Source organism: Xiphias gladius, chromosome 14, assembly GCF_016859285.1.
Source record: "Xiphias gladius isolate SHS-SW01 ecotype Sanya breed wild chromosome 14, ASM1685928v1, whole genome shotgun sequence".
Taxonomy (NCBI): Eukaryota; Metazoa; Chordata; class Actinopteri; order Istiophoriformes; family Xiphiidae; genus Xiphias; species Xiphias gladius.
In genome coordinates, this window is record NC_053413.1 from 7982643 (window position 1) to 7998862 (window position 16220).

Consider the following 16220-nt stretch of genomic DNA (forward strand, 5'->3'; position numbering starts at 1 on the left):
ATGAGAAAATCTCTTAAAGAGCCGTGACGGGGCCCCGGTCGTTCTCTAAATGTATTTTAATAGGAGGGACCCTGATGTCCAGGGTAATTCATCTCCCATCTCGCTGTAATGAAAGGAGTCGCGGCCGGGACCGGGGCAGGCCCGGGGAAGGGGGAGAACGGGGGTGGAGGGACGATACAAAGGCTGCATGTGGCTCTGCCTCATTATGCTGCAGTTAGGCAGAGGGCTGCGAGGAGGCAGCGGGGGTTAGGGCCCCCACAGACCAGCTCAGGAGCCACAATACCGGCATGGACGGCTGTAAAGGGAGACCCTGCCATGCCATTATCCCGCCGCTACTAACGAGGGCTTCATACCCCTTTGATATAATCTCACTATTGAAATCCTGATAAATCCCCCCTGCGTTTACAGCCAAATCCCATTTGTAACGGGTTCGTGGAAGGCTGTGTGAGTGCGTGCGTGACCGCCAGTGTGTGCGCGCGCGCGTGTGTGTCTGTGTGTGTGTGTGTGTGTGTGTGTGTGTGTGTGTGTGTGTGCGAGAGTGTGATATGTGTATGTGTGTGTGTGTGTGTGTGTTTTTGTGTGTGTACCGTCTTCACCTGCGCTTCTCTGTTCCGGCAGCCGAGGCCAAGGAGAGGCGCATGTTAAAGCGGGCCATTACACTGGCTTTAATTAACCCCCCCCCTCTCTCTCTCACACACACACAAACACACACACACACACACACACACACACACACACACACACACACAAGACATCTCGTGAGCCGATCTGAGCTGAGACCGATTTAGAATAAAATCAATGTTTAAGTGGATATAGTCCTTTTTCTTGCCTCGGATATGATCTGATAGGCAAACAATTACTGGAACACAACGCTCTTGGGGGGGTGAATAATAGAAGGCTGAGCACATTTATGGAATTTATTAATGAGAATAAAACGAGCACTAAGATGATGCTATTGCCACCAGTTACACCACGTTGCTGAATCTCTGGCAATGCAGTCATTCAGCATGTTGAGCTGTCCCGGCATTATGGGTCTATCAAACGTGCATTGTGTGAAATCTTATCCGTCTGGGCGAGCGGATGAGGGGCACCCTGGGGTTGGAGAAAGGGACTAATCGTGTCATCTTCTCACAGGGAGCTATTTTCCTATCAGAGGTGGAGAGGTCACTGGCGGTTTGACTCGGGCTTGTTACGCAGGACGCGTGCGCGGGGCTCCAACCCGCCAGGGCTGAGGCATAAATCTCGCTACACCGAAAGTACGCCCATGGCGTAAAGCATCCTGGACAGACACTGCTATTCAGACGCTTTGTCCTCTATCTCAGGGACACTGCGCATCTCTGTGCCCCCCCCCCAGCGAGTCGGCGCGCAGACTCCTTTAACAGCCCGAGGAACATAAACAAGCAACGGAAACTACGGCTGTATTAAATCAAGCCGCGCGTTTGAACCACATATTGGGTGCCAAGTCGCTCCGCACAGTCCAGGAATCTCCAGAAAGGGTTTAGACGTCTTTCAGAAGTCCCCCTTTTTTCCCTCCCAAAGCCCGGATTGGTCACAGTGCGGCTCATTTGCATGCCCCGCCGTATAAACCCTCCTGCGGACACTGCAGCCCTCTCGCGCTGAGAGAGCGGCACACCTCCGGTGGAGAGAGAGCGGAGCGCATCCACGGTGCGCACCGACAGACAGATGGAATATTTGTCACAGGCTTCATGCTAAACTGCAGCCCCGGAGAGTGGGGAGGGAAGAGCTCTTCGCAGGTGTGTGTTGTTTAAACACCAAAATTGGACTCGTTCCGGACAGTTTTGCCGAATTCCAGAGTGTTATTTTTTTTCTTTTTTTTTGGAGCGAAGGTGTCAGGATGGGAGAAACGGGGTGGAACGGGCTGGTGGTGATCGCGTGCGTCTCTTTGGCAAGCCTCTCCGCTGTCACGCGAGGCAAGACGGCGAAATACCAGACATTCGAGGAAGACGCACCGGGGACGGTGATTGGAAACTTGGCCAAGGACATCTCCTCCACTCCCCCTTCCCCGGGAGGCTCCAGGACCAATTTCAGGATGATGAAACAGTTCAATTCCTCTTTCATCCGTCTGCGGGAGAGCGACGGGCAGCTGGCCATAGGAGAGCGGATAGACAGGGAGCGGGTCTGCAAACACACCCTGCACTGCCTCATCGCTTTCGACGTGGTCAGCTTCTCCAAAGAGCAGTTCAAACTCATCCACGTCGAGGTGGAGGTCAAGGACATCAACGACAACTCCCCCGTGTTCCCCCGGAAAGAGTCGAGTCTGGAGATCTCCGAGAACACGGCGGTGGGCACGCGGATCCCGCTGGACTTTGCCGTGGACGAGGATGTCGGCGCGAACTACATCCAGAGCTACCAGATCTCCGTCAACAGCCACTTTTCGATCGACGTGCTCAGCAGGGCCGACGGGGTTAAATATGCGGAGCTGGTGCTCATGAAGGAGCTGGACCGGGAGACGCAGGCTTCTTACGCGCTGGAGCTCGTGGCCATGGACGGCGGCAACCCGTCCCGCACCGGAACGACGCGCATCAACGTCAAGGTGAAAGACTACAACGACAACAGCCCCGTGTTTGACAGGAACAGCTTCTCCGTGGACCTGCCCGAGGACGCGCCGGTGGGCTCCCTCTTGCTGGACCTGAACGCCGAGGACCCGGACGAGGGTCTGAACGGCGAGGTGGTGTACGGGTTCGGTAACCAGGTGCCCCAAGAAATACGACAACTCTTCAGGGTGGACAGGAAGACCGGACGGCTCACCCTGGAGAGCCCCATTGACTTTGAAAGTAAGACCACGTACGAGTTCGACGTCCAGGCCACCGACCTGGGTCCGAACCCGAGCCCGGCCATCTGCAAAATAGTGGTGCAGGTGCAGGATGTTAACGACAACGCACCGGAGATCTCCATCACCCCCATGACGTCCATCACGGCGGGGATAGCGTACATCACCGAGGCGGCGGCCAGAGAGAGTTTCGTGGCTCTGGTCAGCACCTCGGACAGAGACTCGGGCGCCAACGGACAGGTCCACTGCACCCTGTACGGACACGATCACTTCCGACTGCAGCAGGCCTACGAGGACAGCTTCATGATCGTGAGCACCAGCCCGTTAGACCGGGAGAAAATCCCCGAATACAACCTGACGGTGGTGGCGGAGGACTTGGGCTCCCCTCCCTTCAGGACCATCACTCAGTACACCATCAGGCTGACGGATGAGAACGACAACGCTCCGGTCTTCAGCAAGCCGGTGTACGAGGTGGCAGTGGTGGAGAACAACGCACCTGGGGCGTACATCGCCACGGTGGTGGCGCGGGACATGGACATGGGGTCGAACGGGAAGGTCAGCTACAAGCTGGCGGACACCTACTTCATGGGCTCGCCCATCTCCACCTTTGTGTCCCTGGACCCGGCCAGCGGCTCGCTCTACGCGCTCCGCAGCTTCAACTACGAGGTGACGAAACAGCTGGAGCTCCGCATCGCGGCGAGCGACGGCGGCTCCCCGCCGCTGTCCGGCAGCGCGAACGTCTACGTGAGGATAGTGGACCAGAACGACAACGCGCCGGTCATCACTCAGCCGGCCCTCAATAACGGCTCCGCGGAGGTCCTCCTGCCCCGGGACGCACCGAGCGGCTACGTCATTACCCGGGTGGAGGCGCGGGATGCGGACGAGGGCGTGAACTCGGACCTGACCTACGGGCTGGCCACCGGCGAACCCTCCGTGTTCTCCGTCAACAAAGCCACCGGGGAGATCTACCTGAACCAGGTGCTGAGCCACGACGTGGACGAGACCCTGAGCCTGACCGTGACGGTGAGTGACAACGGCAGGCCGGCCCTCACCTCCACCGCCACGCTCCACTTCCTCATCATCGCGGGCTCCCCGCCGAGCGACCGGACAGTGTACCAGTCGAGCGGCGGGGACGAGGTGCCCGCGCAGTGGGACCTGTCGGTGGTGATCATCGTCGTCCTCGCGGGGAGCTGCACGCTCCTGCTGCTCGCCATCATCCTCATCGCCACCACCTGCAACCGGCGCAAGCAGGACAAAGGCGGAGAAGACAGCGACTCGTACGGGGAGAAGGGCACGCTGGAGCGGGCCAGGAGCCACGTGGGCGACAACCCGCTTCTGCCGCTCCATGGAGCCGGGGGAGGAGCGGGCTTTGACGGTCACTCCTACAGCAGCCAGCCGGGCGGGTTCACCTCGGCTCACCCCGGGGGCAGCGACATGTGCTCGGCCTCAGAGGACGGCAGCGAGGTGCCCTGTGTGTACGACTCCGACAGCAACAGCAAGCTCCCGGGGAATAAACACGAGGTGAGATGCACCTTTGGGACACTGCGCTTAGTAGGGGTGGGAGGGGGAGACGTAAGGGGGCGCACAACAACGAGCACTCTGCGACGTGCTCGTCCAGCAGCCATTAACCTCTGTTTTCCTTCTCTTCTCCCCCCCTCTGCAGGGCTACTCCACTCTGCCCGGCTATGGGAACGGGAAGGAGGCTGTGAGGCCCATCACCATCTGGAAGGGGAACTCGTACACCACCATCTCCGCCCGGGACCCGGCCTTCAGTGGCAAAGACAGTGGCAAGGGGGACAGTGACTTCAATGACAGTGACAGCGATGTCAGTGGAGACACCGGCCTGAAGAAAGATGGGGCAGTGGTTCCTCCCATGGGCGGCCAAAATGGTAAAGACAAAAACAAAAAAGAACACATGTTAGTGGACGTATAAAATTGTCTCAGTGTCCTGCTGTACTCTGGTGCTAAATCTAACTTCTCTTTCTTTTCTCTCTGTCTTTTTCAGGACTCTGGGCTTGCACCAGTGAGTGTAAGGTCCTGGGCCACTCAGATCGCTGCTGGAGCCCCTCCGCAGTAAGGGCCAACGCAGCTCCGTCTCCAGCCCCGACCCTCTCCTCCTTCAACAGCCTCTCCAAGACGGCGTCCCTGCCCCGGGACCCCCACCGCAGGGACAACTACTACCAGGCCCACATCCCCAAAACCGTGGGGTTGCAGAGCGTGTACGAGAAGGTGCTGCACAGAGAGTACGACTACGTCCTGGTCACCCCACCCAGGCCCGTGAGGGTCCAGGAGATCAGTGATATAACAATCCCTGTTTACACCCCCACCCCAACACACTGCCCTAACAACAACGTTTAAAACAGACAATTGCGCACACACACACACACACATACACACACACGAACACAAACACACACACCTAAGCTCACTCTAAAGAATTGTATAGTGTATACAAATTTTTATTTCATGCTTCATTGACGAGGAGAATAATGTAATTGTTTGAAGTTATTTGTTGCTGTGGAGAATGTCCATATATGCGTTTATATCCTAATATTTGTGTGTTTTTGTTTTCTTGTAAAAGCCACATTTGAAGTCCATTCAATCACAAATTTTGTTGGACACGAAGTGTATCATATGCAAGTTTTGTACATACAGAGATTTTATTTTTTATAAGAGTAATAATTAAGCAAAAATATGTAAATATGAATGATTGATCTTTAAGCATGCTGACTATTTAAAATGGCCCCCAGAAACTGTACAGTTTGAGGGCCGGTGACCCACAATGAATCATGTTGATAAAGGCGTATGAAACTATTTGAATGCAATAATAAGTAATTGTACAGATTTTTTTTTTTTTTATTACCACAAGATTCCGAGAGAAAATAAAACTTTGAAATACTGTCCCGAGCATGTGACTTCCGTGTTTGTTCAGAGAGGTGCGGAGGGTGTTCGTGCGGGGACTGGCAGTCCGGCCGGTCCCTATAGCAAAAGCCGACAGGCGTCGCTGTTATTGCAGCAGTGAGTCTCTGTCCTTGCAGCCCACTGAAGAAGGTCAGTTCAGTGGTTTTGTTTTTTTGTTTTTTTTTTCTTTTATGAATACGACGTTGCTGGTGAGCTGCCAGGGCAGACGCCAAGCTTCTCTATCGGTTCGCTCACGCGTCGCAAGAAGGAAAAAAAAACCTTTAGTTATTCCTTCCATCTTGATCCACCCTGTAGGTGCATCTCACTGCCTGAGACCCGCATGTTAATACGGGAATTACTGGCGTGCCCCGGGCTTCCAGTGCACAAATGGTTTCCACCTGACGCGCACCCATGGAAGAGACATACGCAGTGGGAGAGAATGTGTGTAAAGGCACCTCCGCTGGTCTTCTCTAAAAAGCTTACATGCATGAGAGGAAGTCTAACTAAGGATGTGTAATAGGCACCCAGTCGGTTTTTGTCGAAGAACACGAAGTCCTTGTGAATAAACCTTCCTGCCATCCTGTCAGGATGTTTTTTTTGTGTATCTGCCAAATGCGCCCCTTACGTAACCCCCCCCCCCCCCCAAATTTATCACCGGGGCATTTTTTAATAACAGCTCTGGACTCAGAGACAGGAGATATAGGGAAGTCTGTCGCTTCCCCGCGCACCGACATGCAAATATACTGTCTCTGGCATGGAGGAGACTCGCCACATTCCGCCAGAGTCACCTCTGACCTGCAGCAGTCTGCGGAGGCATTGAGAGAGAAGAGAGACGGGGGGTGCGTGGGGGCCTCACCCTTCCTTCATCACCTCCTTAATTGCTGAATAGATCCCAGTCTTCCCACCGCGGCTGTCATAAAGCTTAATGATACGAGATTCTAAGGATCATAGCAGGAATCAAACTCATGTAAGTTGCATGAGCAGCCTATGTGATCTTCAAAGGGAAAAAATGATGAATGCTTTTCTGAAAGAAAGTATAACTTCTGCCTTAAATTAGTGGGTGTTCATAACGTGGTGATCATCAGCTGGAGGTTATCTTCTACCTTTTGTTTCTTCTTCTTTCTTTCTTTTCTTTTTTTTTTTTACATTAAAGTCACAAAACGTGGAAAGGTTGTGCACAGTTTTAGCACCAGAGTGTAAAACACGACCTGTGTGGGTGAGCAGGAGTGACCATCCTCCTCCTCCTCGTCCTCAGAGAGAGAGAGAGAGAGAGAGAGGGGGGGGGAGAGAGAGGGAGAGGAGTTAGTGGAGTGGGCTTTTCTCAGGTGTTTGGCTCCAGTCATGGCCGGGAGCTCAGAGAAAGTACCGATCGCCTCGGCGGGACCAGAGGACCTGCAGCAGTTCATGCCTCCGGTGAGTGTTTATACCGGCCAGTACAGCTTAAGTGGTTCGTTTATACTGGGATATAAAATGCTCAATAGATGCTGCTGTGCCTCTGTGGGGGCCGGTCAGGGACCAACGCTAAAAACGTCCCAGGTTGTGTGTATTTCCTGACCTTTCCTAAAGTTGCGTGGACTACCACTAACCCTCCCCTGCAACACGTCTGTCACTTTATCATTACACGGACATCATCTCAGGCTCAGTGTCATGAAGTCAGGTTATCAAAAACGTCTTCACAGGGCGATTTTCGGGCATATGGCCTTGATTTCATGTTGGAGTCTGCTTGTTTTAACCGTAGGCCTACTCCGCCGTGGCGGTCAAGCCCGCCGCCACCGGCCGCCTCCTGAAGGCCGGGATCGCGGTGCTCATCGCCGGAGCCCTGCTGCTTCTGCTGGGGGCAGTCGGAGCTTTCTACTTCTGGAACAACAACGAAAAACACGTAATAATCATGTGTTACTATTATTCTTACTTCTCACTCTATGTGTGTGTCTGCATGTGAGTTCACTTGTATAAGGGATTGTACGAAAATTATCAGGAGGAGGGGGGGGGTCAGAAAGGGGGGGGGGGGTTGTAATTGTTATTCTGGCTGAAGGTATGGCAGGTCTGACGGAGAAATCAGACAAGGGTGTTTTCAGTTTTACTTGTCCTAGCTTCCTTTGCAATATAGTTAAAAATGACATAGTCACATCAGCTAAACTTTCACTTGCGCCAGGGACCATGGCTCATAAAGGTGCACTCTGCTACATGCGGCGGACAACAGCTCTGTCTCTGTATCAGGCTTCTACTGTATATTGGTGGTGCACATTAGAAGTCCCGTTACGATATTAAGGTTTACATCGGGGCACTTGATTGAACAGGTTGTACCAATTTAACACTGTTATATTGTTTTGAAATGTTGCGGGGAGGGTGTTGCAGTTTTAAAAGCCAAATGGAGAGTTCTATTAACTGTAAACTATTCAAAACCCTGCGGAGAACCTTGCCTTTTTTCAGCCCGTCACCACCCCAGTAATTTTGAAAGCCTACAGTCCCTTGAGGCTTTCAGTCTAAAATCAAATCAAAGTCAGTCTGATCTGCTAGATAATTCCTTTTCTTCAATGCAGTTTTTTCTCCACTTTCGAAACTTTTCTATGATAAGTGGAACTACCACAGAAGAAAACATCTCTCATGCTCACACCCTATAAAAAATTATGTCACTTGATTGAAGAAATTGTTGAAACAAGCGTTTTTGAATTGGAAACAAGTGAATCATGTCGATAGTGGTTGATTTTTTAACTTGTTTGAATTAAAAGGACTCAATAGACTAAAGCAGTTCTTCATGATGGTTTTTTTTTGCAGTGTAGGCAAACAGTAAAATGTAAATTAAGCACTCAATTTTCATGGTACGGTCTCAGGTAAACCTTGGTGAATGGAGTCCTTGTGTGTATGTGGTGTGTGTTGGAGGATCGTGGCAGGGTGGAGAGGGATGGGGGGGCCTCTCTGGTCCGGCTGATGCTCCAGGGGCAAGAGGTGTAAGAGCTGAGAGAGAAAATGTAGCTTTCTGGGTGTTTTTCTTTTCCAATATGAAGTTTGAGAAATGCTATTAAGACATGATGAAAAGACTCTGTAGAAGGGTCATCATCACCCAGAGGTGTAAGGATTGTATTCTTCTGACCAAGCTTGAATGAATGTTTGTGCCTGAAAGAAAAAAAATGAGAAAAGAGAGTTTGTATGTGTGAGCAAAAGTCATGGGGTAAGGTTGGAGAAGGAAGGGGAGGGAGAGTGAAAGGGAGAGGGGGCTGGGGGTGGGGTGACTCGCAGGACTCTCATACCTTACATGCCAGTCTGAAACCTTGTGTGTGTTTTGTGTGTGTGTGTGTGTGTGTGTGTGTGTACGCGCAGGTCTACAATGTCCACTACAGCATGAGCATCAATGGCAAAGTGGAGGAGGGTTCAATGGAAATCGACACAACCAATAACATGGAGAGATTCAGCACCAGCAGCGGGGCGGACGAGGCCGTGGAGGTCCATGACTTTGAGATTGTGAGTTGAACTGAAAATAATCCAAAACTATCAGGAGGGTCAGGTAAAAGCGGAAAACCAGACTCATCAACTTTGTGATCAGCCTAAGCCATCTAGAAAGGAGTCAATCAGATTTGTTGAAACTTTAAAGACCCTTGTGGGGAGATTGGCTCAGTGCAGCAGTGGAAAAATTAAGAGCAAGTAGACATGCCGTCTCCCTTTGGGCCAATCAGCGTCAAGATGCATCCTCCCTCCAGTTTTCATTAACTTCGGACTGGTGTTTTTTTTTCTTTTAATTAAAGTGGGCCAATCAGGGCCAATCGGACTAATGAAGCAGCAGTTTGGACCTTTTAACAATTACATTTTTGACCTTTTATTCTTACTGTCCCTGCCAGTATAACTTTTTAATCTTGAATACGTTGCTAATACACATCACCCTCCCTGCTGATGTTTTATCAAAATCAGACAGCTGTTGGCTGTGATGTTGCATTCAATGAGCAGACGCCTGCAGATTGCAGAGGACAATACATCTGGAGAAGTTATGAAATTATAAATTCCAGTTTTTATGTTTGTCCCCTTTCCTCTCTGACCACTCCAGGGGATCACAGGGATTCGGTTTTCAGGGGGAGAGAAGTGCTACATCAAGACCCAGGTGAAGGCTCGTCTGCCTGATGTGGAGACTCTCAACAAGGACTCGATGACATTCGACCTGGTGGGTTGGTCCAGTCTGTCCCGACAAAGCGTGTTCTCCCCATGCTGTGATGTGATTTTCAGGGAATTTACCAATAGCCCTTTCCACTGCAGGAATATAACAACAACCCTTAACCTGGGGCTTTCAAGAACCTGAGCTTTTAAGAATCTCTTGAGGCTGTGGAACTAGGTCCTTCATTATGTTTTCCATGCTCCACTGTTGCAGTTCCTCATTGTGATATGACACATCTGCTTGACCAGTCACTATTGCCAGTGGTTGAAAGTACTAGAATTTTGCATGACCTCCTGAGAAGTTCCCATATTTAGTTCCAGGAACTTGGCCCCGAAATGGCTGGAGAATAGTTTAAACAAACGCAGAACCAATGACGGTGCATACACGACACATTTCTTTTGTTGCGTTCCTGGAGTGGAAAAGGGATCTGGGCGTTTGGTATTTGTTTTTTAAGCAGTTACAACAGTAACACCAGCATCATCTGCGTGGGCAGTAATCACTGCGACCGATGCTTAATGCTTAAATATGAGAATCCACTAGCATTGTTCAAATTAAGACTGATCATTTAGTACCACTGTCTAAAAAGAAATACTTTATGAGTGAGCAAATCATTTTTTAATGGTTACCAAATAACCTATTTATCCTTTATAGATAAGTAATAAGTCATTAAAAGAAAGAACTTTTGGCAGGTTTTCGGCATAACATGCTTTGTCTTTTCAGCCATGCTAGCAGCATTGCTCTAGGGATGTCAATGTCAGTCTGACGGTCCTCTACTTTGGTCCAGATTGAAATATCTCAACACCTATTGGATGGATTGCCATGAGATTTTGAACAGACATTCATTATCCCCAGAGGATAAATCCTACTTTTTTTTGGTGATTTCCGGACTTTTTCTGCTAGCATCAACAGCAGGTCAAAATTTTTACTTATCCAATGAAATATCTTAATATCTATGGGATGGATTCGCACAACATACCGTACACACATTCATGTTCTCCACAGGATGAACTGTAATAACAGATTATCCCTTAAGCTTTCATCTAGGGCCATTATCAGGTCAAAATTTTAATTTGTCCAGTACTTAAGTTTCTGACCAAATATGACTGGAAAAACTAATGATATTCTTTACAGCCTTAGCTGAAGCCTACTGTGTGTTTAGTGCTAGTTATCAACTGTTAGTATGCTAACACACTAAACTAAGATGGTCAACATGGTAAACATTATACCTGCTGAACATCAGCATGTTAGCATTGTCATTTTGAGCATGTTAGCATGCTGACAATAACATTTAGTTCAACTTACTGCTGTGGCTAAGCACAGGTATATGGCTCTTTGATTAATTAGGTGTGGATTGGACAATTTGACCACTCACCTTCAGGAAAAGAGCTGCGGAAAACTGTAAAAATGATCGATTACTGTGGTGGAAGAACCCTTTATGAATGACCTACAAACACTGAAAACTGCAGACCTGACGGCTTGTAATGTGAAAAAACTCAACACCCTTTATTAATGATTTTCTAATAAACCAATAAATCGGAAGATACAAATGTTAGTAAGCCGATAATAAAGAAGCACGAGTTCCTCAATTTCTGATCACAAGCCACCTGACATTTCAAAACCTGGCAACCCAAATGTTGGTCTTAAAAGCTGCTTATAACTGATTTATGAGACAGTAATACATCTTTAATCAGCCCATTTCTAAAGCCAGCAGTTATAACTTATGAAAAGTATTCCTTATTCATAAAGAAAGTTGGATCACTGCATTGTCTGTTCTCTGCCGAGCTTTAAAGCTATACTACAGATTCTCACTGCTGATCTAAGCCTCATGTGTGCCGTGGTATTAACACGAATCACCCAAACCAATGATATACCAGGGATACCTAGTTGATTTCCACGTGTGGGTTCCCATCACATTACAACCTGGTGGACTCTATTAAGATTAAAAAAAACAAAACAGATAAAACCCACACACACACACACACACACACACAAAACTGAACATGCAGTACCATACGTGTGTAGATTGCTATCACAACTCACAAAAGCCACCACCTTTGATTGTTCAATTGAGGCTGTCTGATAATTAAAATCATTTAGTTCTGCATAAGCCTCACATCCACATGAATCCACATCACCAGAATTGCCCACATGAACGCGTATGCGCATAAACACTGACACGCACACACAAGCACACGATTAATTGTGCGCGCAGGGCTGCTCTTATTGCCTCTCTCTGCCTCATAAACGATCATTTATTTCACGTCTGTGCTTTTGTGTGTGTTTGTGTTATTGCCTCTTTTTGCCTCATAAATGATCGTTTGGTTCACGTTTGTGAGTTGTGTGTTTGTGGAGACAGGGAGATGTTGTTCTAGTGGTTGCTGCAGGCTGGTCATTTGCTATAATTCAGAGTGATGGCAAATATGGCTTAGATAAGCACACACGCACGCATGAGTCCCCATCCAGAGAGAGTGGGTCAGATAAACTCCTATCAGTTGAGCAGTGGAGAAGGACCCCGGCTTTTATTTGTCCCTCTAGCAAATCATTTGTGCTGTGGAAAAGGAAAAACAACAAAAAAAACCAGCAGCATTTCAGTAAGGTTGGAGGATAACATTCTCGAAACATGTCTGTGGCTAGTGCACTGCAGCCCCCAGGAACAAACGCCTCTGGGCAAAATCTTCCCCACAGAGTTCCCTTTTTACCTGCGGGCTGTGCATACAGAGTACATATTGTTTACACAGTCTCTCCTCTGGAAACCTCATTAGTTTATCTGCAGAGACCTGTACATTTAGGCCATCCAACCGCCCCTTCCCTTCAGATGTGGATGAGTCCTGACATTGTGTATACAAGCTAAATGTTGCTGCAAAGGGAATCTATATACTAAAGCCTCAAGGGCTTCCTTTTTACTACTCGATTTTATGTTGTTCTAAGGAGCATGAACAGCACAGAATTTATTCAGATTAGATTCGGACACAATGCATAGAGTGTGGGCTATTTAAAGACGAAGGTTAGTATCAAGATACATAAACAACCCTGATGTTACACCTTCAGCATGCCTTCGTAAGATGTTTGTTTGGATATCAGCTCATTTCTTCCCACTTTTTTCGCCCTCTGAAGGAGGACGAGGTGATGCCGGCCAAGTTTGAGGACGATCTGATCTGGGTGGCAGCTGACACACCCCTCTCGGACTCCGCCTTCCTCAGCAACAAGATCAAGGACCTGTGCGGAGACCTGCCAATCTTTTGGCTTCGCCCCACCTACTCCACCAGTAAGCAATTCCACGGCTCAATGGAAAGATTTGAAAGTGTAAATCTGAAAGTGAAAAAGTCAGTTTGTAAGGCTTTTTCACAAAACAAAGTGGGGGAGGGTCAAATGGTCTCAAGTATTCCCATTTAACATCACAGTTGTTAAAGCCCCAGAAAGTAAAATGAGCTCGAAGGAAAAGTCCTTTTGAAGTTTCCGAGCCACAGAGTGCACAATTTTTAGCATGCTGGGAGGTCAAAAGTTGTCAAAACGCAATTTTATACTACTTCATCTGAGGACTTCAAAATGCTGCCAGAGAAACGGCTGTGCGATCAGGAGCTGAGCCACATTAGTGCCACTCCACTCCTAAATTTGGTCTGCTGTCAGATAGTGAGACTGTGATGTGTGCAGGCGGACAGAGGAAGAAGAGGGCCGTCCCCCGCCAGCGCCGCCAGGCAGCCGCGGCCGGGGAGGAGGAGGAGGAGGAGGACGTGGAGGCAGAGTTCAACCCGGAGAACCCCTATCAGGTGAGTCACTCAAACAGACTCACACTCTCCTTCCTCCTCTGTTTTGTTTGTGTGCCGCTACAGCGTTCGCGACTGTCCGTTCAGATCTGAGGGGTACCTGAGAAGGCTTTGGCCGAGGAGGGTTTTTCACAGCTGTGCAAGCGGCAGCAGATGCCGGGGTCACGGCGAGGGGCCCGGATTGTCACTGCAAATCTGACTGTTTGAGTGGGTGTGTTTTCGGTGCGAAGCTGTCCAAAGCTTCCCTTTCAGCATTGAAGCTGTATGAATAATTCCACAACACCCCCCTCCTCTCCTGTGGCCCCTTTGCCCTGCTGAGCACACACAGACGCCCATACATACACCCTCCGTCCTCACCCCTCATGTTGGGCCCCGCTTTTACTAATCCCTCTCCCTTCACACTCTAGGCATCCCCCAAACCCTGCAACACACTCTTGACAACCACAGAGGGGGGTAAACAGCGAGCACTATGTTGAAAAAGAAAATATTTGACAACAAAAACCCACATCTGACAACATCCGCTCCTCCCCATCCCGCCTGTCAGAAATCCATTTTTAATTGGTTTGAAATGAGCCTTCTCCGCTGCTAACGACATACACTATCACATGACGGAATACCACACGGATGCTGTGCGCACTACACTCTGACATCTCTTGTCTCCTCTCAGAGAGGTCTCGAGGGCGAGCAGGGCAACATGAACATCGACCCCATGCTGGACCACCAGGGTGTGTGTTGCACCGAGTGCCGCCGCAGCTACACCCACTGCCAGAGGATCTGTGAGCCGCTGGGAGGCTACTACCCGTGGCCGTACCACTACAGAGGCTGCAGGGTGGCCTGTAGAGTTATCATGCCCTGCAACTGGTGGGTGGCACGCATCCTGGGTCTCGTGTAGACACCCCCGCCCCCCTGGGAGATGGTAGAGTCCAGGATTGGGGGAGAAAAAAAAAAGGGAGGGGAGGGGTTCCAAGGGAGGGGAGATGAAGGGAAAAGTTTAGCTTCTCATTTACATTAGATACCTGTTGGTCTGACTAGATCGGTAGAAAAACGAACAGCATCAGCAACTGTGTCCACACATTATAAATGCATGGTACAGAATCGAGGACACAGATCATCTAACATGTAAAGGTACGCAGTCTCTGCACACTGCACAGCTTCTTATTAAAAAAACATACCTGCTTTCCACTCAGATCCTTCTGAACTACGGCATGACACACTGACGAGAGAACGTACAGTAGGATATGGTATGAAACATCCCACAGACCTGTTTTCAGTCAAAGGCACTGACATCTGGGGACACCAGGATTGAATTATATGCATAACACCAGAAATGTATCTGTGGGAAAAGCATGTAAGACTGTATTTATAGAGCTGACCTTTGCTTTAATCCTTTGCTTTCTGATGTAAATAAATGTATAGGGCGCATAGTATTCCAATAGCAGTCAGCTGGCTTAAATAGCATCTGTTGTTTGTTTTACTTTCCATCACTCTAGTGAGAATATTTTTGACTCCTGTGTTTTTAACTCTTGCCCTATTTCATCTTCATGAGTAGCTCTCATTAAAACAATGTACTGTACGCTTCCTCTCGGAACCTTTCATCTAAATGTATTTTTATCTGCATTGAAGAAGCTATCTCAAAGTGCAATATCACTGAATAAACTTTTTTAAATAAACTTTAAAGTGTCACCCCTCGTTTTTATGCTATTGACCGAATGAATTAATGTGCCATTTGTAAATACATATTGCTTATGGCAGAGCATTGGGTTTATTTAGGAACCCCCCCCCCTCTCTATCATACTCAAAGACACTTTTCACTTTTGAGAAGTGTCACATCTGGTAGCTGCTCCAAAGGGATGAGCAGAAAGAAGTTTCCAGAGTTCTTTAATGTGAGAGTTGCAGCTCTAGAACTCTTTAATGAGACTAAAGACTCTGTAGCCGTCACGCTCCCAGATCTTACCCACGATGCAAAGCGCTTAGCTCCTTTTGATGTCACAGAGCCGCCTCAGGCGGGGGTAGGGGGTAAGGATGGGGGCGGTGTGTTTGTGTGTCAGGGATAGTGGAGGAGTGTGTGTTTGTACGCGTGTGCGAGAGTGTGTTATGAAGCTGAGAGTTCCACCAAGAGCCCCAAATGGGCGTTTGATCGTCACGAGAGATGAAACGATGTGTGATGAATTTAACACTTAACTCAGTGTGAGAGGCTTGATGATGCGGTTAGGAGGCTGATCCATATTAATGCTCTCTTGCCTTGGCAGGACGCCCCCTCACAGCTACAGCTGCTGCATATATGTGGATGGAGAACAAGGGAGGTGGCTGCTCTTCCACATCTCCGCTCCACCTCGGGGCCGCATCCTCGTCTTCTGGCCGTACAACTCCGGGGCTCGGCCACTTGATACCGATCGAATCGCGATACGTAAGCCACGTCCTCAAGCCATCGACCATATCTGAACTGCCCGCACTCATATCACTAATGCCACATTTCATGCCTCCCAGCTCATAATCACAGAGCATGGCTCCCTGTCATAATGTATTGCTGTTTTTGTGTCTGACGGATCTCTTCCGAGATTTTCCAACCTGTCCAAAACAGTTTCAAGAGACAATAAAACCATAGAACACACGACAAAGTCTG

The 16220-nt window shown here is 49.0% G+C and overlaps 2 protein-coding genes across 2 annotated transcripts; both read left to right on the forward strand.

The window, feature by feature from the left end:
• Positions 1 to 1855: 1855 nt before the first annotated feature.
• Positions 1856 to 5149, forward strand: LOC120799340 (protocadherin-8-like). Its single transcript, XM_040144447.1, has 3 exons — positions 1856 to 4312; positions 4455 to 4680; positions 4797 to 5149. Exons 1-3 carry the CDS (start codon positions 1856 to 1858, stop codon positions 5147 to 5149), a joined length of 3036 nt encoding a protein of 1011 aa, XP_040000381.1.
• A 1884-nt stretch (positions 5150 to 7033) lies between these two features.
• On the forward strand, positions 7034 to 14489 carry LOC120799285 (leukocyte cell-derived chemotaxin 1-like). The gene is made up of 7 exons (XM_040144332.1): positions 7034 to 7105; positions 7431 to 7571; positions 9011 to 9151; positions 9729 to 9842; positions 12948 to 13098; positions 13485 to 13600; positions 14265 to 14489. The coding sequence occupies exons 1-7, from the start codon at positions 7034 to 7036 to the stop codon at positions 14487 to 14489; spliced, it is 960 nt and encodes a 319-aa protein (XP_040000266.1).
• The last annotated feature ends 1731 nt before the right edge of the window (positions 14490 to 16220 follow it).

What these genes read in the sequence shown, in the direction of transcription:
- LOC120799340 (XM_040144447.1), top strand. Translation starts at nt 1,856, where the DNA reads ATGGGAGAAACGGGGTGGAACGGGCTGGTGGTGATCGCGTGCGTCTCT. An exon ending in TCCCGGGGAATAAACACGAG is followed by an intron (nt 4,313 to 4,454) that starts GTGAGATGCACC and finishes CCCCCTCTGCAG; the next exon opens with GGCTACTCCACTCTGCCCGG. An exon ending in TCCCATGGGCGGCCAAAATG is followed by an intron (nt 4,681 to 4,796) that starts GTAAAGACAAAA and finishes TGTCTTTTTCAG; the next exon opens with GACTCTGGGCTTGCACCAGT.
- LOC120799285 (XM_040144332.1), top strand. Translation starts at nt 7,034, where the DNA reads ATGGCCGGGAGCTCAGAGAAAGTACCGATCGCCTCGGCGGGACCAGAG. An exon ending in AGGTCCATGACTTTGAGATT is followed by an intron (nt 9,152 to 9,728) that starts GTGAGTTGAACT and finishes TGACCACTCCAG; the next exon opens with GGGATCACAGGGATTCGGTT. An exon ending in ACCCGGAGAACCCCTATCAG is followed by an intron (nt 13,601 to 14,264) that starts GTGAGTCACTCA and finishes GTCTCCTCTCAG; the next exon opens with AGAGGTCTCGAGGGCGAGCA.